General features: G+C 43.8%; 1 protein-coding gene across 1 annotated transcript in view; it reads right to left on the bottom strand.

Moving 5' to 3' along the window:
* myo10 (myosin X) overlaps nt 1-27,151 on the bottom strand; it is a 457,994-nt gene that overhangs the window by 230,955 nt on the left and 199,888 nt on the right. The window contains exons 12-15 of the mRNA XM_059653796.1: nt 25,238-25,384; nt 24,954-25,054; nt 24,274-24,340; nt 4,810-4,902 (exon numbers count right to left, since the gene is read on the bottom strand). Coding sequence (XP_059509779.1) covers nt 4,810-4,902; nt 24,274-24,340; nt 24,954-25,054; nt 25,238-25,384 — 408 coding nt within the window. The remainder of the gene's footprint in view (nt 1-4,809; nt 4,903-24,273; nt 24,341-24,953; nt 25,055-25,237; nt 25,385-27,151) is intronic.

Below are 27,151 nucleotides of genomic sequence, written 5' to 3'. Positions count from 1 at the left end.
ATTCTTAGATTGTGTACAGGAAAACAGCCTACAGCAGTGTATGTCTAAGCCAAGTAGAAAGCTTGCACTTATGGACCTGGTTTTTGGAAATGAAGTCGGTGAATTATCAAGTGTCAGTGAGAGATCATTTATGAGACACACATCATATGGCTTAGAATGATGTTGGAAAAGATCAATCAGCAATCCAGAAGATGAATAATTGAATGGGGATAGGGAAAGAGCCCACTTCAGCAGAACAAGAACAGAACTGGGCCAGACAGACCAAAACAAAGGGTTTGTAGGAAAAGCTACAGCTAAATAATGAGCCAACTTCAAAGAAATGGTTCAGGTATATTCCCTTAAAAGGGAATAAGAGGAGACACAAATCCAGAGCTCCTTGGTTGACAAAAAGGTAGAAATCAAGTTATGAAATAAAAACTTGCTTTTACAACAGGTTTTAGGCAGGATGTACCTCAACAGCCAATAGAAATACACAAGGCTCAGAGGGGAGGAAAAAACATTTACCAGAGAAGTAAAGAGGGATTATGAGAAAAGATTGGTGGTGAGCAATAAAGGGGAGTTCCAAAGTCTTCGTTAGGCACATCAATAGCATACGGACTTCAAAAGCAGTTGCAGGGCCGATTAAGGACTAAAAGGAAATTTAAACATGCAGGCAAAAAGCATGGTTGAGGTGTTAAATGATACTCCACATCTGCTTTTTCTAAGGCCAGGCCATGGTGACAGAGGAGGGAAGCTCTGAAGGGTTCAGAATTGATAACAGAAGAAACTTTGTATAGGCTTTTAATGTTAAAAGTCAACAAAATAATGGATTGGATGAGTTGCATCCAAGGATATTGGAGGAGGAAGAGAGGATAAATTACAGCAGTACTAATAATAATCAGTTTTTCCTAGACATGGGAGAGATACCAGTGGATTGTTGAATTGCAGACATCACACCCATGCTCAAGGAAGGTTGTAATACAAAGTTCAACAATTACTGACCAGTTAATTTAACATCAGTGACAAGGAAGCTTTTAGAGAAAAATATTCGAGGTACAATTAGTCGAAAAAGTTGGGTTGTTTAGGAAGTGAAGTCATAAATTTCTAAAGGAGGAAGTGTTTTACTAACTTGCAGAACTTTTTTTGGAAGAGTCGATAAGGGTAATGCCGTTATGTTGTGTACATGGACTTTTGAGACATTTAGAACATACAACATAAAACAGTACAGCATAGCACAGGCCATTTGGACCATGATGTTGTGCTGACCTCTTATCCTACTAAGATCAATCTACCTGCATATCCTACAATTTACTATCCTCCTTGTGCCTATCCAAGAGACACTTAGAAGTCCCTAAAGTATCTGACTCCACTACCACTGCCGGCAGCGCATTCCACACGCCCACCACTCTCTGTGCGATGAACTTACCTCTGACATCTCCCCACACCTTCCTCCAATCACCTTAAAATTATGTCCCCCCCGTAATAGTCATTTCCGTGCTGGGAAAAAGTCTCTGACTATCCACTCTATTTATGCATCTCATCATCAAGTAAACCTCTATCAAGTCACCTCTTATCCTTCTTCGCTCCAGTGAAAAAAGCCCGAGCTCCCTCAACCTTTCTTCATAAGATCTGCCCTCCAGTCCAGGCAGCATCCTACTAAATCTCCTCTGCACCCTCTCTAAAGCTTCCACACCTATCCCGTAATGAGGTAACCAGAATTGAACACAATATTCCAAGTGTGGTCTAACTAGAATTTTATAGCGTAGTAGCATAGCCTCGTGGCTCTTAAACTCAATTCCCCTGCCAATGAAAGCCAACACACCTTATGCCTTCCTTACAACCCTATCAACCTGGGTCACAACTTTGAGGGATCTATGGACAGGGACCCCAAGATCCCTCTGTTCCTCCACAGTGATGAGAATCCTGCCATTAACCCTGTATTCTGCATTCAAATTTGACCTTCCAAAATGAATCACTTCACACTTTGCTGAGTTGCATTCCATGTGCCACTTCTTTGCCCAACTCTGCATCATGTCAATGACCCACTGTAACCTAGAATAGCCCTCCACGCTGTCCACAGCTCCACCAACCTTTGTGTCATTGGCAAACTTACTAACCCACTCTCCACTTCCTCATCCACCACCATTTAGTGGTGTCATACAACACCCTTGAGAGAAAAATTATAGCTAATGGAACACAAAGGGACAGTAGCATTGTAGATTAAAAAAAACTGAGTAACAAGAAACAAAGAGGAGTGTCCAAATGGATTTTTTTTTGGCTGGAGTAAGCTTTGTCATGGATTTTTCTTGGGGTCAGTACTGGAACCCTTGCTGTTCTTGACATACAGTGGCAATTCCAAAGTTTGTGAATATTAAGAACATTGGAAGCACTGGATTGACAGGACAATGTAGAACTCCAAAAGTACACCGATAACTTGATGAATAGGCAGATGGGTGGCAGATGAAGCTCAATGTGAAGAAGTATGAGGACATGCCTTTTGGTAAAAGAACATTATATAAGGGGCACAATACTTAAGGGGATGCATAAGAGGGAGCTGGATACATATAAATGCATAGGTCAATGAAGGTGTTAGGACAAAGGACAATATAACAAACTTATTTCTTTGAGGACGTGACAAAGTTGATTGATGAGGGAAAGGCTGTAAGATGTCATATACATGGACTTCAGTAAGACGTTTGATAAGGTTCCTCATGGCAGGCTGATGGAGAAAGTGAAGTCACATGGGGTCCAGTGTGTGCTAGCTAGATGGATAAAAAACTGGCTAGGCAACAGGAGACAGAGAATACTAGTAGAAAGGAGTTTCTCAAATTGGAGACCTGTGACCAGTGGTGTTCCACAGGGATCTGTGCTGGGACCACTGTTGTTTGTGATATATGTAAACGATTTGGAGGAAGGTGTAGGTGGTCTGATCAGAAAATTTGCAGATGACACTAAGATTGGTGGAGTAGCAGATAGTGAAGGAGACTGTCAGAGATTACAGCAGAAAATAGATAGATTGGAGAGTTGGGCAGATAGAGTTCAATCCGGGCAAATGCGAGGTGATGCATTTTGGACAATCAAATTCAAGGGCGAACTATACAGTAAATGGAAAAGTCCTAGGGAAAACTGATGAACAGAGAGATCTGGGTGTTCAGGTCCACTGTCCCCTTAAGATAACAACGCAGGTCAACAGGGTGGTCAAGAAGGCATATGGCATGCTTTCTTTCATTGGGCGGGGTATTGAGTACAAGAGTTGACAGGTCATGTTGCAGTTGTATAGGACTTTGGTTCGGCCACATTTAGAGTACTATGTACAGTTCTGGTCACCACATTACCAAAAGGAAGTGGATGCTTTGGAGAGGGTGCAGAGGAGGTTCACCAGGATGTTGCCTGGTATGGACGGTGCTAGCTATGAAAAGAGGTTGAATAGATTAGGATTATTTTCATTAGAAAGACGGGGATTGAGGGGAGACCTGATTGAGGTCTACAAAATCTTGAGGGGTATAGACAGGGTGGATAGCAAAAAGCTTTTTCCCCCACAGTGGGGGACTCAATTACTAAGGGTCATGAGTTCAAAGTGAGAGGAGGAAAGTTTAGGGGAGATATGCGTGGAAAGTTCTTTACACAAAGGGTGGTGGGTGCCTGGAACGCGTTGCCAGCGGAGGTGGTAGGCGCAGACATGTTAGTGTCTTTTAAGATATATTTGGACAGGTACATGGATGGGCAGGGAGCAAATGGACACAGACCGCTAGAAAATAGATGACAGGTTAGACAGAGGATCTTGATCGGCGCAGGCATGGAGGGCCGAAGTGCCTGTTCCTGTGCTGTAATTTTCTTTCTTCTTTATACAAGACATTTGCTAGGCCTCACCTGCAGTACCATATACAGTTCCGGATGCCATACTCTTGAAAAGTTGTGAATGCATTAGAAAGACTGCAGGGCAGTTTACAAAAACATTCCCAGTGATAAGTAATTTCAATTATGATGTTTGATCGGAGCGGTTGGGACTACGGTTTGCAGAAGTAAGGAGGCTGAGAGGAAACATGACAGAATTTTCAAATTTTGAGGGGTCTAGGTTGGGTAGATAGACAGAAATTGGTCCCACTCATAAAAGAATTCAGGAGAGAGAACAGGTTTAAAGTGAATTGAATTACAGAGAATTGCCAGCATTGTAAAACAGCTATAATGGGAGACTTCAATTGTCTAATTACAGACTGGAATACTGGTAGTCTAAGGGGCATCAAGGGTCAAGTGTTCCTGGATTGTATTAAGGAGAGTTTCCTATAGTAGTAAGTGCCCAAGGATGTTCGGTCCTTGGAAATGAGCTCAACAAAGTGGATCAACTGACAGTGGGGGGAATCATTGTATCGTAAGGCTCAGATTGGTTTTGGAGAATGACATGCAACAATCCTGAGCAAGAAAATCAATTGGTACAAAACATCTTTTAATGGGGCTGGAACAGAATGGAGCAACATTGATTGGAATAAGAGGCAGGCGGGAAGATCGCTAGTTGAACATTGAGCCACCTTTGAAGAGGAGACAACTTGGACCTATTTGAGGTATACTTCCTCTAATGCTAGGGTTGCATTTTCAGTGAAATTCAGCAGAAACCATTCAATTTCCTTAACCTTGCTTATCATAATTTTTGCCAATATTTCACATCTACCCATCAGGTAAACCCCATACAGAACTGACACTTACTAAGGTGTCTGTTAGATTTTGATTTTTTAAAACAGTCTAATTGATGGAGTATAATAAACCACATATATGACCAAACTAAATGCTTGAGAATTAACTTAGCCGAGGCCTAGTTGCCTGTATACCACCTACCGAATGCTGACTGTGTAGCTTCGCCAGCAAAGTATTATCGGTGCCCTTTGGAAAATGGCTCTCCTCATTGATAAGGGCCAGAATGCCCATTTTCTACAAAAAAAAGTTAACATTAGGACTTGGAAATAAAATTTCTAATTTACACTGAAAGCATTTCATATGATGAAAGATGTCTCCTAGGTTATGTACAAGAAACATCAAACAATTTCTGTAAATGCAGAACTATTTTCCTCAGTCAGTCAAATCAGAAAACTAAAAAAAAAATCAACAAATTATCGAAATACTGCTTATAATTCTGGTCTCCCTGCTACAGGAAGGATGTTGTGAAACTCTAAAAGGTTCAAAAAAGAATCACAAGTATGTTGCCAAGATTGGAGGGTCTAAGTCATAGGGAGAGGCTGAATAGACAGGGGTTATTTTCACTGGAACATCGGAGGCTGAAGGGTGACCTCAGAGGTTTATAAAATCATGAGGGGCATCGATGGGGTAAATAGCCAAGATCTTTTCCCCCGGGGTGGGGGTGTCCAAAGCTGAAGGGCAAAGGTTTAAGGTGAGAGGGGAAAGATTTAAAAGGGACCTAAAGGACAATTTTTTTTCCCCCCACACAGAAGGTGGTGTGTGCATGGAATGAACTGTCAGAGGGAGCGGTGGAGACTGGTACAATTACAACGTTTAAAAGGCATCTGGATGGGTACATGAATAGGAAGGGTTCAGACGAACAAAAACAAAGTTGCTGGACAAACTCAGCAGGTCTGGCAGCATTTGTGAAGGAGAAAACAGAGTTAACATTTTGGGTCCGGTGACTCTTCCTCAGACCCTTTCCCTGATTTACAGCATCCACAGTACTTTCAGTTTTTATGTAGGGTTTAGAGGACATGGCCAAATGCTGGCAAATGGAACTCAATTTAGTTCAGTTATCTGGTCAGCATGGCCGAATTGGACTGAGGGGTCTGTTTCCTGGCTGTATATCTCTATGACTCTAAAAATAAGATTAAAATTTTTTATCTGGAAAGTTGCTTCTGTATTTTGCACTTGATACCCCAATCTGTAAATAGTGAGGTGCTGCACATGCTCAAGGACTGTTAGGACAAATACAATATGATTAAATCATTGATATTTATTTATAGAATAAACATTCCTAGCATCTTGGGTCCTTAGGAAGATGAAATGTTGATAAGTAAGAGTTTGAAATGTGGTTATGGCTATTGAATCCATTAAACCTCGCAATCATCTTTAGTGTATTAAAGATTTGGTAGCTGTATTACATCTTGTCAGATTTACTTTACTTGTCATATTATTTTTTGCCAGATTTTAGTGATTCATCACACATGATGGAAATTGCTACAGCAAACAAGTCACCTTGTAAAAACAAACTTGTGCCAATGGTGCCAATGTAGTGCCCCTATCTTGGGAGTTCCCCAGCCTACACTGCACAGAGAAAGCTACATTCCAAATGCTTTACATATTCCCAAATCTCAATTTGCTTGTGACCTGAAGAGAATAAAGGCAGATCTCTTAATGGGAAACCCAGAAGTATGGATTTCCTTGGCATTCTGGTGAAAAATAATTTCACATTGCCTATTAAATTTTCTCCCAGGTTACCTGTCTTGCAGCAGTTCAATTGTCAGATTGGTGGAATGTGGTAAGGGGTGCAGGTGTGAAAACAGCTCGAGGTCATTGGGATGGTAGGGGCACAAAAATTACAGATAACTTAAGACGTAAGACTCTGAATCTTGGACAGTTTCTCCTCAATCAGTGCCATCAAATGCCCTTCACCTCCTGGATCAAGCCTTTCCTCTCGGCATGACACTATAGAAATTCAAATTGTCTAAACATACTAAAATTTGAGGTCTTATCTACTCTTGCACTGATTAATTCACTGTATTTCATCTGCTCAATAAATAGAAATGTCAGGATGTCAGTGTGCATGGGTAAGAAGCATGGTGAGAAGCATCTGTAGCCAATAAGGAAATTCTGAACAATCCATGATTCTTCCACAGGAAGGTGAATGAATAGAAAATGGTGGATTGCACATCAAAGAACAAAGAACAAAGAAAATTACAGCACAGGAACAGGCCTTCGGCCCTCTAAGCCTGCGCCGATCGAGATCCTCTGTCTAAACCTGTCAACTGTTTTCCAAGGGTCTGTATCCCGGAGCTCCCTGCCCATCCATGTACCTGTCCAGATACATCTTAAAAGACACAATCACGTCTGCATCTACCACCTCTGCTGGCAACGCGTTTCAGGCATCCACCACTCTCTGCATAAAGAGCTTTCCACGCACATCTCCCCTAAACTTTCCTCCTCTCACTTTGAACTCATGACCTCTGGTATTGAGTACCCCACTCTGCGAAAAAGCTTCTTGCTATCCACCTTGTCTATACCCCTCATTATTTTATAGACCTCAACCAGGTCCCCCCTCAATCTCCATCTTTCTAATGAAAATAATCCTAATCTATTCAACGTCTCTTCATAGCTAGCACCCTCCACACCAGGCAATATCCTGGTGAATCTCCTCTGCACCCTCTCCAAACCATCCACATCCTTTTGTTAATTTGGTGACCAGAACTGTACACAGTACTCTAAACATGGCCAAAGCAAAGTTTTATACAACTGCAACATGACCTGTCAACCCTTCTACTCAATACCCCATCCAATGAAGGAAAGCATGCCATATGCCTTCTTGACCACTCTATTGATCTGCATTGCCACCTTCAGGACCTGAACACCCAGATTTCTCTGAACATCAATTTTCCCCAGGACTTTTTCATTTACTGTATAGTTTGTTCTCAAATAGATCTTCCAAAATGCATCACCTCGCATTTTCTTGGATTGAACTCCATCTGCCATTTACCTGCCCAACCCTCCAATCTATCTATATTCTGCTGTAATCTCTGACAATCCCGTTCACTATCTGCTACTCCACTAATCTTTGTGTCATCTGAAAACTTGCTAATCAGACCACCTGTATCTTCCTCCAAATTATTTCTGTATATCACAAACAGCAGTAGTCCCAGCATAGATCCCTGTGAAACATCAGTGGTCACAGGTCTCCAATTTGAGAAACCTCCTTCCACCACTAATCTCTGTCTCCTGTTGCCTAGCCAGTTTTTTTTTATCCATCTAGCCAGCACATCCTGGACCCCATGCAACTTCACTTTCTCCATCAGCCTGCCATGGGGAACCTTATCAAACGCCTTACCAAAGTCCATGTATACGACATCTACAGCCTTTCCCTCATCAATCAACTGTGTCACGTCCTCAAAGAATTCTATTAAGTTGGTAAGACATGACCTTCCCTGCACAAAACCATGTTGTCTATCACTGATAAGCCCATTTTCTTCCAAATGGGAATAAATCCTATCCCTCAATATCTTGTCCAGCAACTTCCCTACCACTCATGTCAGGCTCACCAGTTGATAATTACCTGGATTATCCCTGCTACCCTTCTTAAACTAGGGGACAACATTAGCAATTCTCCGGTCCTCCAGGACCTCACCCATGTTTAAGGACGCTGCAAAGATATCTGTTAAGGCCCCAGCTATTTCCTCTCTCGGTTCCCTCAACAACCTGTGATAGATCCCATCTGGACCTGGGGACTGGTCCACCTTAATGCCTTTTAGGTTACCCAACACTTCGTCTCTCCTTATGCTGACTTGACCTCGAGTAATCGAACATCTATCCCGAACCTCGACATCCATCATATCCCTCTCCTTGGTGAATACTGATGCAAAATACATGTCGATAATTTCCTTTTAGGAGCAAAGCTCTGTGTCATGATAGTGCACATACAATTCAAAGATTTTTCCTAAGATTTTATTGAAATCATCTGAAGACAGATTTTCTATTCCATCCCCAAGTGCCTTGCATTGCAAACGGTGCTTTCATGCAAACAAAATTTCAGGAAGCATTGATAGGCTTTCAGTATAAATCTAACTCAGTACCACAAACTACAAACTTCAGTTGTGGAACTTGACCAGAAGGTGAAATCAGGACAATCCTCAGCCAATCACTGCATAGTCACAACATGCTATTTAACAATGCTAGGTTTTCCAAGATGGCAGTGATAACCTGGACTATAACTGCCTGCCTGCCCTCCTTCCCTCCCTTACCTCTCTGTCTCATTCTCCGCAAGACCCCTGCTGCTCACACAGCTCCAAGGACTAAGACCCAAGCACCGTTCCTTCTGTCTCCCTGGCTGCCTTCAAAATGGGTATTTTCACGCTTGGAACAGGGCCTAGCAGTGGCTGCATAGCCTACAAACTGCCCACCTGCCGGCTGGAGCTCCTGTTGCTGCTGCGGCAAATTTTGTAATATTCCTATACGCCCAGTCCAAAGATTATATAACCAAGCCCCCTCCCAAGTAATTCAACAGCCAAACCCCAGCCCCAGTTTATGTAACTCACAATAATTTTATAGCAAACTCTTGTATCCATTAATTTTTGTAACAATCCCCAGCTTAGTGGTTATGTAACACCCAGCAATTTTATAACATTCCTCACCCCAGTAATTTTTATAACTAGAATCCCAGACCCCACCCCACCCAGCCTAGTGCTCATTTAACCAATAGACCAGTGTTTATACAAACTCCAGTAATTTTAAAACAACTCCCCCAAGCCCAATGTTTTATAATGGCCCCGGTAATTTTAAAACACCCCACAACCCAGTAATATTTTAATACCCTCCCAGTCCAACATTTATATAACTTCCCCAGCACACCGCTTTAGGGGCTTTTAATAGCCCCCCGTAATCTTTATAACGCTGTCCAAGAGCAGTGATTTTTTTTAAATTAACAACACTTTGAGCCATGCGTTTTATAAAACACCCCCAATTAGTTTCAGTGCTTTTGTAAATGGCCCAGCCCAGCAATCATAAAACCGTTATAGTCCAGTGCTTACATAAACTCCTACAAGCCAAGTAATGTTATAAACTACTCACCCATCAGTTCAGTGATTTTATAAACACCCCCCAAAACCACATTTAAAATATAAACTCACCCCACTCCCACCCCAGTGATCTTACAAACCACCATCCTCAGCCTAGTGATATCACAATCACAGAATGAGAATGACCACGCAATGACAGGATCTGCGCTGTCCTTCTCGTCCTCTCGCCTTCCTCCCACTCTCCTCACCTCAGACCTCGCACTAACTCAGCACGACGCACTGCCCAGCACCAAACTATTTGTCTGCACTCCACTGCAGGCGATCTAAGGCCAAACAGCAGTGCCTGGTCACCAGTTGCCTTGGACTCACCCCACCCCACCTCACCACTGAGCCAAGACCTTCCACACTGGCTCCCACATGGGCTTAGCAGCACAATGGTTTCCCTACTTTAAAAGGGCTCTCACACAGGCACCTTCCACACCCTTAGGATGAAGTTTGGGACCTGGAACATCAGGACCCTTATGGGCAGTCCTGCCACAGACAGACTGGAACATTGCACTGCCATCCTTGCTTGGGAACTCAGGTGCCATGATGTTGACATCATGGCCCTGGGTGAAACCTGGCAGAAGAGGGAGTGGGCAGCTGAGAGAGAAATGTGGTGGCTACACCTTTTTCTGGAAAGGCAAGGCCAAAGAACAGCGCCGCATCCACACAGTTGGCTTCGTCATCAGAAACAAACTAGCAGACCAACTCAAAAACTCCCCCTGTGGAATAAGCAAACATCTTATGACACTTTGATTCCCCTTAGCTTGGAACCAGTATTCAGTGTTATGCACCAATGCTCAATGCACTACCTGAGGGTAAGGAGAAATTCTACTCCAAACTTGACCAATCTCTCTCACAGGTCCCTGCAGAGGACAAACTAATGGTCCTCAGCAAATTCAATGCCAGAGATGGTGAAACTGCAGACTTTTGGGGCCATGTAATCATGAAGGAGAGAGTAGGCAAGCAAAACTCAAAATGGTAGTCTTCTCCTGACCTAATGCTATGAACAACCTACTCATCGCCTACATTGTTCCCTGACATGAGCAAATATAAGACGATATGGCAGCACCCACATTCCCAACACTGGCACCTCCTTGACTGTCAAAGAGAGGGATCAGGAAGATGTTAAAATCACCTGCGCCATGACAGGAGCTGATGACTACTGGACGGACCATCGCCTGATCCAAAACAGGATCAATATAGGGGATAACAAGGTGTAGAGCTGGATGAACACAGCAGGCCAAGCAGCATCTTAGGGGCAGGAAAACTGATGTTTTGGGCATAGACCCTTCATCAGAAGAATATAAATATAGCCCTGCCGCAGTGGAGTCAACAGAAGCAGTACTACAAAAGGTTCAACAGTGATGCACTCAAAGATCTGGAATAAAGCTTCATACAACTAACTCCTTTCTACAAACCCAGCGACCCTCAGTGACACCAAGTCGCAGGGTCCCAGCAGCCTCTGATCTGTCCTTAACACTGTTACTATCAATGCCTGCAAAAATTCAGGTCAGCCATTCAACCAGGAAATACCAAGACAGGGTTGATGAGAAAGATGAGGAGAATCCAAGAACTGTTAAGCCAGAAGTGGACGGCATTTCTCAGTGTAAAACAACAACTGCACTCTGAAGAGAAAAGGCAGGCCGACAGGCAATTGAAGGCTGAAATCCAACAACAAACCCGTGACAGAAAGAATGGGTGGTGTGGGAAGAAAGTCCAAAAAGTAGCCAACTGTGATATGCATGGTTGTTCTTCTGTGCTGTCAAGACCACAAACAGACCAAACACCAACATCCCTACTCCACTGCTGGTCAAGGATGCAGTGATTCTTATTAAAGATAAAGAAACCATCTAACAACGTTTGGTAGAGCACTTTAGAGATCTCCTCACCGCAGCTCTGTCATCAATCCGAACATTCTTGAATGTATCCTAGAGCATGCTCCATGTCACAAGCTCAACAATGCCTCAGCCTGGCACAAAGTAGAGAAGACTATCCACCAGATTAAGAACAACAAGGCTGCTAGAGCAGATGGTATCCTTACTGAGGGACTGAAGTGCATTCCTGTGAGCTCTGAGGTGCTACAGTCATAAGCATTTTCAAGAAAGGGGACAGGTCCGACAGTGGTAACTGCAAGGGACTCTCCCTGCTGTTGATGGTTGGAAAAGTCATTGCCAAGGTCCTCCTCAACTCCTACCAGAATCGCACTGTGACTTTTGGCCAGAAGGGCACCATGTAACTGATTTTCACTGCGCAACATCTGCAGGAGGAATACAGAGAAAAGAACCTACCCCTGTACATGGTCTTCTTCAACCTTACAAAATGCCTTTGACACCAATCACGAAATGTTATGGAGTGTCCTTCTCTGTTTTGGTTGCTCCATGAAGTTTGTCATCACCCTTCACCTGCTCCAAAATGACATGGAAGTCATGGTAACAACAAATGGCCCCACCACTGACCCACTCCCCATTCAGACCAGTGTCAAGCAGAATGGCATCTTCGCCCCAACACTTTTCTTAATCTACCTCACTGCAATGTTTCACCTCATGAATAACAAGCTCCCCTGGAAGTGGATCTAACTTACAGAATCTGTGGGAAATTATTCAACCTCTGCCGCCTTCAAGCCAAAACCAAATTCACCCCAACGAGTGTCATAGAGCTGCGTTTTGCAGATGATACTCAGATGTACTCCAGACCACTGTCTGCACTTTTACGAAAGCATAAGAGCATGGGTCTCACCCACAACATCGACAAGACAAAGGTCCTCTAACCATTCTGGCCTGGCATTGTGGAATGAACCCCCAATCATCAAGGTCCACAGGGAAGTCTTAGAGAACGCTGATCACTTGCAATACCTTGGGACTATCCTGACTGTCAAAGAGGTATCAGCCCTGCCTCCACTGTGCTAACGCAGCCTTCAGCCACCTGAAGGAAAGGATGTTCATGGACAAGAACATCAAATCTGATACCTACCAAGATAATGGCTTACAGAATTGTAGTGGTTCTTGCCCTCCTACATGGCTCAGACATGGACGCTCTATAGCAGACACCTCAAGGCACTGATGCAACACTGCCTATGCATGATCCTGCGAATCTGTTGGGAATTAAGATACACTAACACCAACATCCTCAACCAGGCCAACATCCCCAGCATCGAGGCACTGACCACACTTGATTGGCTATGATGGGCTGGGAGTGTCATCCACATGAACCGCCAACTTTGAAATAGCAGGCAAGCCCCAGATTGTTACAGAAAGAACTTCAGTAATACCCTCAAGGATTCAGTAGCAAATTGCAGCAGACTTCTGGGATTCACTGGCCTAAGAGTGTCTAAAATGGAGGAGGAGCATCTGGAAAGGCATCAAGCACCGAGACTGGCCATCGAGAAAAAGCAGAACCCAGGCCAAAACAATGAAACGAGCATGCTGCCTCATCAATGGACAAGTCACACTTGCCTGGGTCTATCTTCTCAACCAGTGTAACAGAGCCTACAGTAGCTGCACTGGTCTCTACAGCTACCTGTGGACTCACCCCGAGTGTGGAAGGGTCACCCTCATCTGCAAAGGACTGCCAATGAATGAATGCATGTTTTCTTTGTACCAAATCACCCACATTTTGTTTTAGTTGTCCAAGAAATACACTTCCCCCACATGATTCTGAACTTGTATTCCAGTTAATTTGCTAGCAGAAACCCAAGATCTACAGCTTTATTTTTTCCTGCTGTTGCCAGAATTCCATGTTGCTAACTGCTCTGATGCATATAATTACAAATAAATCAAAATATTACAAGCAAATGATTTGGGCAGCATTTTACAATCCAACCGGGAAAAAGTGAAGTAATTTTTTAAAAATGTGATTGAATTAAAATGCTTTTTTTTCACTACTCGAGGTTTCTGCTGTCACAATAAAGATTGTGTCACAGGGCCAGGACTTGTTAGATTGACACAGGTTGCACAGTAAGAGAATGGATATCTTCTAGAAGACTTGGAGAGGCAACTGTTTGGATAAATTTAATAATTTAGCACCGTCAGCATAAAACCTCTCAGGACAGATGTGCTTTTAATGCATCAGGTGCCAAATAAGCACATAACTCTGGGCCCAATACTTTCAAATATTGATTAGTTTAAATAGATTGACAGTTCCATCCCAAACTGCACACCCAACATTATGTGACTCCTGTACAGTTTACTGGACACAGTGAGTTGCTCTCTACTTGACTCAGTCAGAGTCATAGAAATGTATAGCACGGAAACAGGCCCTTTTGTCTATGCTGACCAGATATCCTGATTTAGTCCCATTTGCCAACATTTGCCCAATATCATTCTGAACTCTTCCTATTCATTTAACCACCCAAATGCCTGTTAAATGTTGTAATTGTAGATGCTGTAATTGCTCTAGCTTCTACCACATCCTCTGGCAGCTCATTCCATGCATGCATCATCCTCTGTGTGAAAGAGTTGCCCTTGAGGTCCCTTTTATATACATAGAACATACAGAACATAGAACAGTACAGCACAGAACAAGCCCTTCAGCCCACGATGTTGTGCCGACCATTGATCCTCATGTATGCACCCTCAAATTTCTGTGACCATATGCATGTCCAGCAGTCTCTTAAATGTCCCCAGTGACCTTGCTTCCACAACTGCTGCTGGCAACGCATTCCATGCTCTCACAACTCTCTGTGTAAAGGACCCACCTCTGACATCCCCTCTATACTTTCCTCCAACCAGCTTAAAACTATGACCCCTCGTGCTAGCCATTTCTGCCCTGGGAAATAGTCTCTGGCTATCAACTCTATCTATGCCTCTCATTATCTTGTATACCTCAATTAGGTCTCCTCTCGTCCTTTTCTCCAATGAAAAAAGTCCGAGCTCAGTCAACTTCTCTTCATAAGATAAGCCCTCCAGTCCAGGCAGCATCCTGGTAAACCTCCTCTGAGCCCTCTCCAAAGCATCCACAACTTTCCTATAATAGGGCGACCAGAACTAGATGCAGTATTCCAACTGCGGTCTAACCAAAATTATATAGATTTGCAACAAGATCTCATGACTCTTAAACTCAATCCCCCTGTTAATGAAAGCCAAAACACCATATGCTTTCTTAACAACCCTGTCCACTTGGGTGGCCATTTTAAGGGATCTATGTATCTGCACACCAAGATCCCTCTGTTCCTCCACACTGCCAAGAATCCTATCCTTAATCCTGTACTCAGCTTTCAAATTCGACCTTCCAAAATGCATCACCTCGCATATATCTTTCCCCGCTCACCTTAAACCTATATCCTCCAATTTTGCACTCCCCTATACTGAGGAAAAGATCTTGACTATTCATCCTATCCATGACGCTTATGATTTATACATCTCTTTGATGTCACCCCTCAGCCCTCAAAACTGTGAAGAAAATAGCCCCAGCTTACTCAGCCTCCCCATAGCTGAAATCCACCAATGCTAAATCTTTTCTGAATCCCGTCAAGATTAACTCTATCTGTCACTCCTCGGCCTATCAGTCCATCTGATCAAGGTCCTGTTGTGCTCTGAGGTTACCTTCCCCACTGTCCACTACACCCCCAATTTTGGTGTCATCTGCAAATGTACTAACTGCACCTCTGAATTTCACACATCCAAATCATTTACATGAAGGACAAAAAGCAGTGGAACTTGTGGCATACCATTGGTCACAGGCCTCCAGTTTGAAAAGTAACCGGTATCGGTTATCGGCACAAAATCGAGGGCCGAAGGGCCTGTACTGTGTTGTAATGTTCTATGTTCTAACCGTTCCCCACCTTCAAGTCAATTTCGTACTTAAATGGCTAGCTTTCCCTCTATTCCACATGATGCAACCTTCTTAGCCAGTCTGCATTGGAACAGAGAAGATAGGTGCAGGAGGAGGCCATTCAGCCCTTCAAGACTGCACCACGTTTCAATATGATCATAGCTAATCATGCAATTTCAGTATCCCATTCCTGCTTTCTTGCCACGGCCATTGATCCCTTTAGCCACAAGGGCCACATCCAGCTCCCTCTTGAATTTATCTAATGAACTGGCCCCAACAGCTGTCTGCGGGAGAGAATTCCACAATTTCACAACTGATCAAAGAAATTCTTCCTCATCCTAAATGGCTTACCCCTTATTCTTAGACCATGGCCCTTACTTCTGGATTTCCCCAATATCAGGAATATTCTTCTTCTATCTAGCCTGTCCAGTCCCATCAGGATTTTATATGTTTCTAAGAGATTATCCCTCCTCCTTCTGAATTCCAGCAAGTACAAGCCTAGACGATCTAGTCATTCCTCATATCCCAGTCCTGTCAGCCTGGGTATCAGTCTAGCAAACCTTCGCTGGACTCCCTCAATAGCAAGAATGTTCTTCGTCAGACTAGGAGGTCAAAAACTGCACACAATACTCAAGGTGTGGCCTCACCAAGGCCCTGTGTAACTGCAGCTAGACATCTCTACTACTAAGGTCAAATCCTTTCGCTATGAAAGCCAGCATGCCATTAGCTTTCCTCACTGCCTGCTGCACCTGCATGCCAAACTTCAGGGGCTGTTCCACCATGATACCCAGGTCTCATTGTACCTCATCTTCCATCATTCAGATAATAATGTACCTTCCTGCTTTTGCCAAAGTGGATACCCTCACATCTATCCACATTCAGGGCGGCCCAGTGGCTCAGTGGTTAGCACTGCTCAAAGCGCCAGGGACCTGGGTTCAATTCCCCCCTTGGGTGACTCTTTGTGTAGAGTTTCCACATACTCCCCGCGTCTGAGTGAGTTTCCTTCGGGTGCTCCGGTTTCCTCCCCCAGCCCAAACATGCGTAGGGTGGATTGGCCATGCTAAGTTAGCCATCGTGTTCAGGGGCGTGTAGGTTAGGTGGGTTGTAGGGGAATGGGTCTGGGTGGGATGCTCCGAGGGTCGGTGTGGACTTGTTGAGCCAAAGGGCCTGTTTCCACACCGTAGAGATGATGACGATGCTGATGATGATGGTGTATTGCGGAGTATTTGCCCACTCAACCAGCCTGTCCAATTCGCTCTGCACCCTCTTAGCATCCTCCTCACAGTGCACACTGCCACACAGCTTACTCTCAAATTTGAAGATATTGCATTCAATTCCTTCATTCAGATCATTACTATAAATTGTGAACAGCTGTGGTCTTAGGGCTGAACCCTGCATCAACCCAGTTGTCACTGCCTCCCACTCTGAAAAGGACCCGTTTATTCTAATTCTCTGATTCCTGTCTGCTGACGAGTTCTCTATTCAAATCGACACATTATCTCTGATACAATCAGCTTTAATTTTCTTGACTAACCTCTTGTAATGGAACCTTGTCAAAAGCCATTTGGAAATCCAGATACACAATATCTACTGATTCACCCTTGTACACTCTACGGGTCACATCTTCAAAAAAATTCCAGAAGATTTGTTGAAGCATTATTTCCCTTTAGTGAATTCTGTCACTGCTTTCTAAATTCTCACTTATTATAACCTTAATAGCAGACTCTGGCATTTTCGCAACTATCTATGTTGGGCTAACCAGCCGATAATTACCTGTTTTAAAAAACAGAACATGGAACGTCGAACTGTATAGCACAGTACAGGCCCTTTGGCCCACCATGTTGTGCCACCCCCTTAGTCTGTAGGAAGTGGGAGGAGTCAAAAGAGAAGTTGTTGAGGGTGAGGACGAGTTCGGCTAGGCGGATGAGGGTGTCGGTGGAGGGGGACTGGTCGGGCCTGCGGGACAGGAAGAAGCGGAGGGCCTTGAGGCCATCTGCATGCTCCTCCCACTTCCTACAGACTAAGGGGGTGGCCATGGGCACCCGCATGGGCCCCAGCTATGCCTGCCTCTTTGTAGGTTACGTGGAACAGTCCCTCTTCCGCACCTACACAGGCCCCAAACCCCACCTCTTCCTCTGGTACATTGATGACTGTATCGGCGCCGCCTTTTGCTCCCCAGAGGAGCTCGAACAGTTCATCCACTTCACCAACACCTTCCACCCCAACCTTCAGTTCACCTGGGCCATCTCCAGCACATCCCTCACCTTCCCGGACCTCTCAGTCTCCATCTCAGGCAACCAGCTTGTAACTGATGTCCATTTCAAGCCCACCGACTCCCACAGCTACCTAGAATACACCTCCTCCCACCCACCCTCCTGCAAAAATTCCATCCCCTATTCCCAATTCCTCCGCCTCCGCCACATCTGCTCCCACGACAAGGCATTCCACTCCCGCACATCCCAGATGTCCAAGTTCTTCAAGGACCGCAACGTTCCCCCCACAGTGATTGAGAACGCCCTTGACCGCGTCTCCCGTATTTCCCACAACACATCCCTCACACCCCGCCCCCGCCACAACTGCCCCAAGTGGATCCCCCTCGTTCTCACACACCACCCCACCAACCTCCGGATACAACGCATCATCCTCCGACACTTCCTCCACCTACAATCCGATCCCACCACCCAAGACATTTTTCCATCCCCACCCTTGTCTGCTTTCCGGAGAGACCACTCTCTCCGTGACTCCCTTGTTTGCTCCACACTGCCCTCCAACCCCACCACACCCGGCACCTTCCCCTGCAACTGCAGGAAATGCTACACTTGCTCCCACACCTCCTCCCTCATCCCTATCCCAGGCCCCAAGATGACATTCCACATTAAGCAAAGGATCACCTGCACATCTGCCAATGTGGTATACTGCATCCACTGTACCCGGTGTGGCTTCCTCTACATTGGGGAAACCAAGTGGAGGCTTGGGGACCGCTTTGCAGAACACCTCCGCTCAGTTCGCAACAAACAACTGCACCTCCCAGTCGCAAACCATTTCCACTCGCCCTCCCATTCTTTAGATGACATGTGCATCATGGGCCTACTGCAGTGCCACAATGATGCCACCCGAAGGTTGCAGGAACAGCAACTCATATTCCGCCTGGGAACCCTGCAGCCATATGGTATCAATGTGGACTTCACCAGTTTCAAAATCTCCCCTTCCCCCACCGCATCCCTAAACCAGCCCAGTTCGTCCCCTCCCCGCCACTGCACCAAACAACCAGCCCAGCTCTTCCCCTCCACCCACTGCATCCCAAAACCAGTCCAACCTGTCTCTGCCTCCCTAACCTGTTCTTCCTCTCACCCATCCCTTCCTCCCACCCCAAGCCGCACCCCCATCTACCTACTAACCTCATCCCACCTCCTTGACCTGTCCGTCTTCCCTGGACTGACCTATCCCCTCCCTACCTCCCCACCTATACTCTCTCCACCTATCTTCTTTTCCCTCCATCTTCGGTCCGCCTCCCCCTCTCTCCCTATTTATTCCAGAACCCTCACCCCATCCCCCTCTCTGATGAAGGGTCTAGGCCCGAAACGTCAGCTTTTGTGCTCCTGAGATGCTGCTTGGCCTGCTGTGTTCATCCAGCCTCACCTTTTATTATCTTGGATTCTCCAGCATCTGCAGTTCCCATTATCTCTGATATTGAATATTCTGTCCACTACCACCCTTTATCTTCTAAGGGTCAGCCAACTCTGAATCCAATCTACCTCATATCCCCCTATCCCATGCCTCCTTATTTTCTACCATAGGGAACCTTATCAAACGCCTTACTTAAATTCATGCATACTAAATCCACTACTTTACCTTCATCCATGTGTTTGGTCACCTCACAATAAGGTTTGTGAGGCATGATCTACCTATCACAAATCCATGCTGCCTATCACGAATCAAACTGTGTCTGTCCAAATGATCATAAATCCTATCTCTCAGAGCCCCTTCCAATGATTTTCCACCACTGAAGTAAAACTAACTGGTCTGTAATTTCCAGGGTTATCCCTATTCTGTTTATTGAGCAAGAGAATGACATTTGCCATTCTCCGATCTTCCGGTACTCTAGCCATGGACAGTGATATGTAATATGGATATCTTTATAACATGGATGCTCAAGATATTGCCATTTATTTGCCCAAGTTCTCTCACTTCCATATCCTTCTCGACAGTAAACACTGATGCAAAATATTTGTTCAGTACGTCCCCCAACTCCAGCAGTTCCACACATAAGCGGCCTTCCTCATCTTTAAGGGGCCTTGTTCTCTCCCTAATTACTCTTATCCTTAAATGTAATTGCAGAAACCCTCTGGAATCTCCTTAACCCTGTTTACCAAAGCTATGTCCCATTTTTGCCCTCCGAACTTCCCTCCAGTATACTCCCACTTCCCTTATACTGACATTCACCTGCTGTCTATACCTGACATATGCTTCCTTCTTATTCTTGGCCAAAACTTCAATTTCTCTAGTCAACCATCATTCCCTACACTTACCAGCCTTGCTCTTCACCCTAACATGAAAATGATCATAAATCCTGTCTCTGGATTCTCAATATCTCATTTTTATAGAACATAGAACATTACAGCACAGTACAGGCCCTTCGGCCCTCGATGTTGTGTCGAACTGTCATACCAATCTGAAGCCCATCTAACCTACACTATTCCATGTACATCCATATGCTTGTCCAATGACAACTTAAATGTACTTAAAGTTGGCGAATCTACTACCGTTGCAGGCAAAGCATTCCATTCCCTTACTACTCTCTGAGTAAAGAAACTACCTCGGACATCTGTCCTATATCTTTCACCCCTCAATTTCAAGCTATGCCCCCTCATGCTCGCCGTCACCATCCTACAAAAAGGCTCTCCCTATCCACCCTATCTAACCCTCTGATTATTTTATATGTTTCAATTAAGTCACCTCTCAACCTTCTTCTCTCTAATGAAAACAGCCTCAAGTCCCTCAGCCTTTCCTCGTAAGACCTTCCCTCCATACCAGGCAACATCCTAGTAAATCTTTCTGCACCCTTTCCAGAGCTTCTACATCCTTCTTATCAAGCGGTGACCAGAACCGCACGCAATACTCCAAGTGCGGCCGCACCAGAGTTTTGCACAGCTGCAGCATAACCTCATGGTTGTGGAACTCGATCCCTCTATTAACAAAAGCTAAAACACTGTATGCCTTCTTAACAACCCTATCAACCTGGGTGGCAACTTTCAAGGATCTGTGTACATGGACACCGAGATCTCTCTGCTCATCTATACCACCAAGAATCTTACCATCAGCCCCGTACTTTGCATTCCGGTTACTCCTACCAAAGTGCATCATCTGACACTTGTCTGCATTAAACTCCATTTGCCAGCTCTCAGCCCAGCTCTGCAGCTTATCTATGTCTCTCTGTAACCTACAACATTCTTCGTCACTATCCACAACTCCGCCAACCTTGGTGTCGTCTGCAAATTTACTAACCCATCCTTCTACGCCCTCATCCAGGTCATTTATAAAAATGACCAACAGCTGTGGACCCAACACTGACCCTTGCGGTACACCACTAGTAACTGGTCTCCAGGATGAACATTTCCCATCAACCACCACCCTCTGTCTTCTTTCAGCAAGCCAATTTCCAATCCAAACTGCTAGATCTCCCACAGTTCCATCCCTCCGCATTTTGTACAATAGCCTTCTGTGGGGAACCTTATCGAACGCCTTGCTGAAAACCATATACACCACATCAACTGGTTTACTCTCATCTACCTAGATAATAAAATGTGAGGCTGGATGAACACAGCAGGCCAAGCAGCATCTCAGGAGCTTTTGTGCTCCTGAGATGCTGCTTGGCCTGCTGTGTTCATCCAGCCTCACATTTTATTATCTTGGAATTCTCCAGCATCTGCAGTTCCCATTATCTCTGATACTCTCATCTAACTGTTTGGTCACCTTCTCAAAGAACTCAATAAGGTGTGTGAGGCACGACCTTCCCTACACAAAACCGTGCTGACTATCCCGAATCAGATTATTCTTTTCTAGATGATTATAAATCCTATCCCTTATAACCTTTTCCAACACTTTACCAACAACTGAAGTAAGGCTCACTGGTCGATAATTACCAGGGTTGTCTCTACTCCCCTTCTTGAACAGGGGAGCCACATTTGCTCTCCTCCAGTCTTCTGGCACTATTCCTGTCGACAACGACGAGTTAAAGATCAATGCCAAAGGCTTGGCAATCTCCTCCCTGGCTTCCTGGAGGATCCTAGGATAAATCCCATCCAGCCCAGCGGACTTATCTATCTTCACCCTCTGTAGGATTTCTAACACCTCTTCCTTGTGAACCTCAATCCCACCTCGTCTAGTCGCTTGTATCTCAGTATTCACCTCGACAACATTGTCGTTTTCTAGAGTGAATACTGTCGAAAAATATTAATTTAGTGCTTCCCCTATCTCCTCTGACTCCACACACAACTTACCACTACTATCCTTGATTGGCCATAGTCTTACTCTCGTCATTCTTTTATTCCTTAAATACCTATATAAAGCTTTAGGGTTTACCCTGATCCTATCCGCCAGCAACTTCTCATGTTTCCACCTGGCTCTTCTGAGCTCTCTCTTTAGGTCTTTCCTGCCTACCTTGTAGCCCTCAAGTGCCCTAACTGAGCCTTCACATCTCATCCTAACATAAGCCCTCTTCTTCCTCTTGACCAGAGATTTCACTTCCTTCGTAAAGCACGGCTCCCACGCTTTACAGCTTCTTCCCTGCCCGACAGGTACATACTTATCTAGGACACACAGGAGCTTTTCCTTGAATAAGCTCCACATTTCTAATGTGCCCATCCCCTGCAGTTTCCTTCCCCATTCCTATGCTCCCTAAATCTTGCCTAATCTCATCATAATTACCTTTCCCCCATCTATAGCTCTTGCCCAGTTGTATACACCTATCCCTTTCCATCACTAAAGTAAACATAACAGAATTGTGATCGCTATCACCAAAGTGCTCACCTACTTCCAAATCTAACACCTGGCCAGGCTCATTACCCAGTACCAAATCTAATGTGGCTTCGCTCCTTGTTGGCCTGTCTACATACTGTGTCAGGAAGCCCTCCTGCACACACTGGACAAAAACTGACCCATCTATAGAACTCGAACTATAGTGTGCCCAGTCAATATTTGGAAAGTTGAAGTCCCCCATGACAACTATCCTGTCTCTCTCACTCCTATCGAGAATCATCTTTGCTGTCCTTTCCTCTACGTATCTGGGACTATTCAGAGGCCTGTAGAAAACTCCCAACAGGGTGACCTCTCCTTTCCTGTTTCTAACCTCAGCCAATACTACCTCAGTTGACAAGTCCCCAAACATCCTTTCTGCAACTGTAATACTGTCCTTGACCAACAATGCCACACCTCCCCCTCTCTTACCGTCTTCTCTGCTCTTACTGAAACATCTAAATCCCGGAACCTGCAACAACCATTCCTGTCTCTGCTCTATCCATGTCTCCAAAATGCCCACAACATCGAAGTGCCAGGTACCAACCCATGCTGCAAGTTCTCCCACCTTATTCCGGAGAATAAGGGCTTTCTTTTTGTTTCCCAGCTGTTCCTTCACCTGCGAATATCTGTCCCCCGGTCAACTTTTGAAAGTTCTTGCCCAAAACCTTCAAAATTATCCTTCCTCCAATTTAGAACTTTAACTTTTAGATAGGTCTATCCTTTTCCATAACCATTTTACAATGAGTAGAATATGATCATTTGCCCCATTGACACCCCGATTACTTGCTCTGCCTTTTCTTCCAAGAGAAGTTCAAAGTGTTGCTCCTACACTAGAAAGTACATCCACATTCAGAATCGAAATTTTCATGTACACACAAATTCCTCTCCATCTGATCCCTTAATAGTATGGCAGTCCCAGTCTGTTTGCAAAGTTAAAATCCCCTACCACTACGATCCTATTATTCTTAGAGATAACTGAGATCTCCTTTCAAATTTGCTTCTCAATTTCCCGCTGACCTTTGGGGTTGGGGGTGAGGGTGGGGTCTATAGTACAATCCCAATCAGGTGATCATCCCTTTTTTTCTCTCAATTACACCCAAATAACTTCACTGGATGTACTCCCTGGAGGATCCTCTCTAAGTACAGCTGTAATGTTATCCCTAATCAAAAATACCACTCCCCCTCCTCTCTTACCCGACTTTTTAATCCTTCCTATCACATCTATACCCTGGAACATTAAGCTACCAGTCCTGTCCATCCTTGAGCAACGTCTTAGTAATAAGACATGGTATCCCAGGTTCATGTTCTCAACCCTGCCCCACGTTCATCTAACTTACATGTCAGGCGTCACACATTGAAATAATTACAGTTTAATTTGTCAGTCTTATGTCAATCTTGGCTTTGTTCCTGCTGCAATGATTATTTGACTTTCTCCATTTCCCAACTGCACCAGCTTTGGTCTAATCCCTTTTCTCACCATCTCTCTTGGACACACCCCACCAACTAATTTAAATCCTCCCAGGTGGCTCTAGCAAATCTCCCCACCAGAATACTGGTCCCCTGCCAATTCAGGTGCAACCTATCCTTCTTATATAGGTCACTTGTACCCCAAAGAGAATTCAATGATCCAACAATGTGTATCCTTCTCCCCGGCTCCTCAGCCATGCGTTCATCTGCTCTATCCTCCTATTCCTACTCTCACTAGCGAGTGGCCCTTATAGTGGCATGAATAAAACACAGACATTACCTTCTCAATGAGATCTAAACACTCTCCATTGTCCATCCAATCAATGTGTTCCCAGACCAGTCCATCTCTGGTGAGAAATAATTCTTGGTCAATGAAATAAACACATATACACAAGGTTTCCAGTTTGCTTAAAGAACTGAGTATTCTTGATTAAATATTCATATTAATAGGTGCACAAAGTTTTTAAACGTATTCCCTTGGCTGAACATTTATAATTTGCAATGCGAATGACGTTTTCCTTTGTCAGTTTTTGAGTCTTGCTCTCCAATTTATTGAGCAAAGCATTTAGACAACTCAGCAGATTTCAATTTGAAACAACTCAACTGTAAGTCAAAATCAGATCTTATAAAAGAAGTTCAGAATACATTAGAGCGAAAATTACTAATGATACCCGATGTAGGCAATGAAAATAGACATGAACGAAACAATTTCAGAATTTCTTGTGACAAATAGTATTCTGAAATACATAGATATACTGTTATTGTTATGAGATGGAAAGTAATTTTTATGTGCAATGTTCAACTTGTGAGACAACCAAACACACTAAATGTCAAGGGGTATGTAACTATTTCAAGAAATAGCCTCACACTGTTTAAAGTGCTCAGTGAGTAAAAAGTAAACCCTAACCATAATTCAACTGTAATTATTTATTGCTGAGCCGCAACTGATACAATGTTTACCTGTTATATTCCAGCTCTTCCAAAGAAAATATGTGTTTGTTGAAATATTCCTGAAGTTTTTCATTTGCATAATTTATGTTGAATTGTTCAAACCGATTTACCTGTTGACAAATATAGTAATTACGGGCAAATTAACAAGAAATAGAGTAAAAAAAATTGCATATAAAGTACAGAAGAAATAAATGGGAGTGCATAAAATCAAGCCAAAGGGAAACAAATAAAAAAGATGAAGAACAATTTTCATGACACTATTATAAATAAAAATAAAGTTCTTTTTACTATACCTCAAAATTCTCAAATCCAAATATATCAAGGACACCCACAGATCTGTAATCCTCCTTTCCTTTTATTCGACAATTGATTCTTTTAATAATCCATGTAAAACATTGTGAGTAAAGTGCCATGGCCATTGAGTCTCTGGATTCTATTGCCTGCAGAGGAAGTAATTACTTAATTCCATTGTATTGCACTTTAAGCTCAATTTTAAATCTAATAAAGGGAAAAGTTAAAAACATTCAAATATGGGCATTACAAACCTGTAATAATTACTTCTAATGCAAACTCAGGCTGACTAGTCAGCTGAATGTTTGCTAATCTTTGCTGCTGAATGGTCAAACTCCTAATCAGAAGTAAAATAATTCAGGAAGCTAGCACAAATTCAGATTAACTTGCACTACTTAAAGCCTTCAAAATTAAAACAAAGGTGCACAATGGCATTAGCAATTCATTGAAGTCATTTTACAAGGCTGTTTACCTTGAAAACAGACAGGAATGGATCAAAATGTTCAAAGGTTCTCCAATGCAGCAATGGAAGAAACTGCAGTCAGATCAAGCAGCTATGCCAATCTCTGCAATAATAGCAACCTGGAGGAGTTGTAGTGCCAAATAAGTTTGAAGACCCATGAATAATGAAAATCAGATGTCTCTTCAGATGTTATGTCACAGCACTATCCTTCCTCATTGCTCAATGCACCATACTTCCTTCTTCAATTTCTAGCAGTATTGATATTTCTAGAGCATTCATAGCCTCACATCACCCTCACAAAACAGCCCTGCTGGAGGCTTCACAACCACATTATGTGCAAATATTACCAACTATTTAACCAAGTCACTCATTACAAAACAGTTCCAGACATGTCTCTCTCACGTGCAGGTAGCACGAAACCAGAAGTAGCAGAAACTAATTAGTAGGGGTCAGGAAATGCAGTTAATTTTTACCCCTTTGGAGGGAACTATATTCACCTTAATTTCAATGGCCATGCCTTAGGCAGTGGCTAGCAGTATGACTGAAAACAATAATGAAGGTATGCTTCCACTCAATCCTCTTCCTGGTATTGCATTTTCCCCTTACTGTATAAGTTAAAGTTGAAAGTCAGCATACATAAGTACAAGGAGAGAGTAATGAGGGCGGAACACCATTTCAATTTCATACAGGGAACCATCAGCTCACACACCTGAGGGTACTGTAAAGGCAGGAATTGCAGATGGTGAGATTCAGAGAATAAGTTTCTCACATCCAGGAAAGGGGAAGTATGGAAGTTCTCATACAGAGCTCTCAGAAGAAGAACTCCATGGAGAAGCATACAGGAAACCAATGTAAGCAAACATTTTGAATTACTTTACTTACAGGAGTTACCTGTTTACATTTACATCAAACTATTTACATCAAAGCAGCGGAAATTTTTCAAACTTGAAATAGAGAGTGTAGGGCCAACATATTCCTGTAAATAAGTGAAGAGTAAGACTAAAAAAATCCAGAGAACCCCAGATATTGTGGAACGTACGGGATTGTATATGCCCAGATGAGATGCATCCCAGGGAGCTATTGGAGGCAAAGGAGGAGATTGTAGTAAATCTGACATTAATTTTCAAATTGTTCCTGACTTCAGGAAGGGTACCAGAGGAATACAGGACAGCTAATATCATATCACTATTCATGAATGGTGATAGGAATAAATCAGGAATTGTAAGCCAGCAAGAAAAAGTGGTAGGAATGTTATTGGTAAAAACTGAGGGACAAACTTAATCTCCACAAAGACAGGCAACGACTGTCAAAGTAGTCAACACGGCTTCGTCACAGGGTGGTCATGCGAGCAAGTTTTTCAAGGTGGTGACTTGGATTGTCAATAAGGGTAATGCAGTGGATGCTGTCGATTTACAGTTTGATAAGACTTGATAGGGTCTCGCATCAGAAATTG

Source organism: Stegostoma tigrinum, chromosome 2, assembly GCF_030684315.1.
Source record: "Stegostoma tigrinum isolate sSteTig4 chromosome 2, sSteTig4.hap1, whole genome shotgun sequence".
NCBI classification, from domain to species: domain Eukaryota; kingdom Metazoa; phylum Chordata; class Chondrichthyes; order Orectolobiformes; family Stegostomatidae; genus Stegostoma; species Stegostoma tigrinum.
This window is presented reverse-complemented; position numbering and strand designations above follow the sequence as displayed.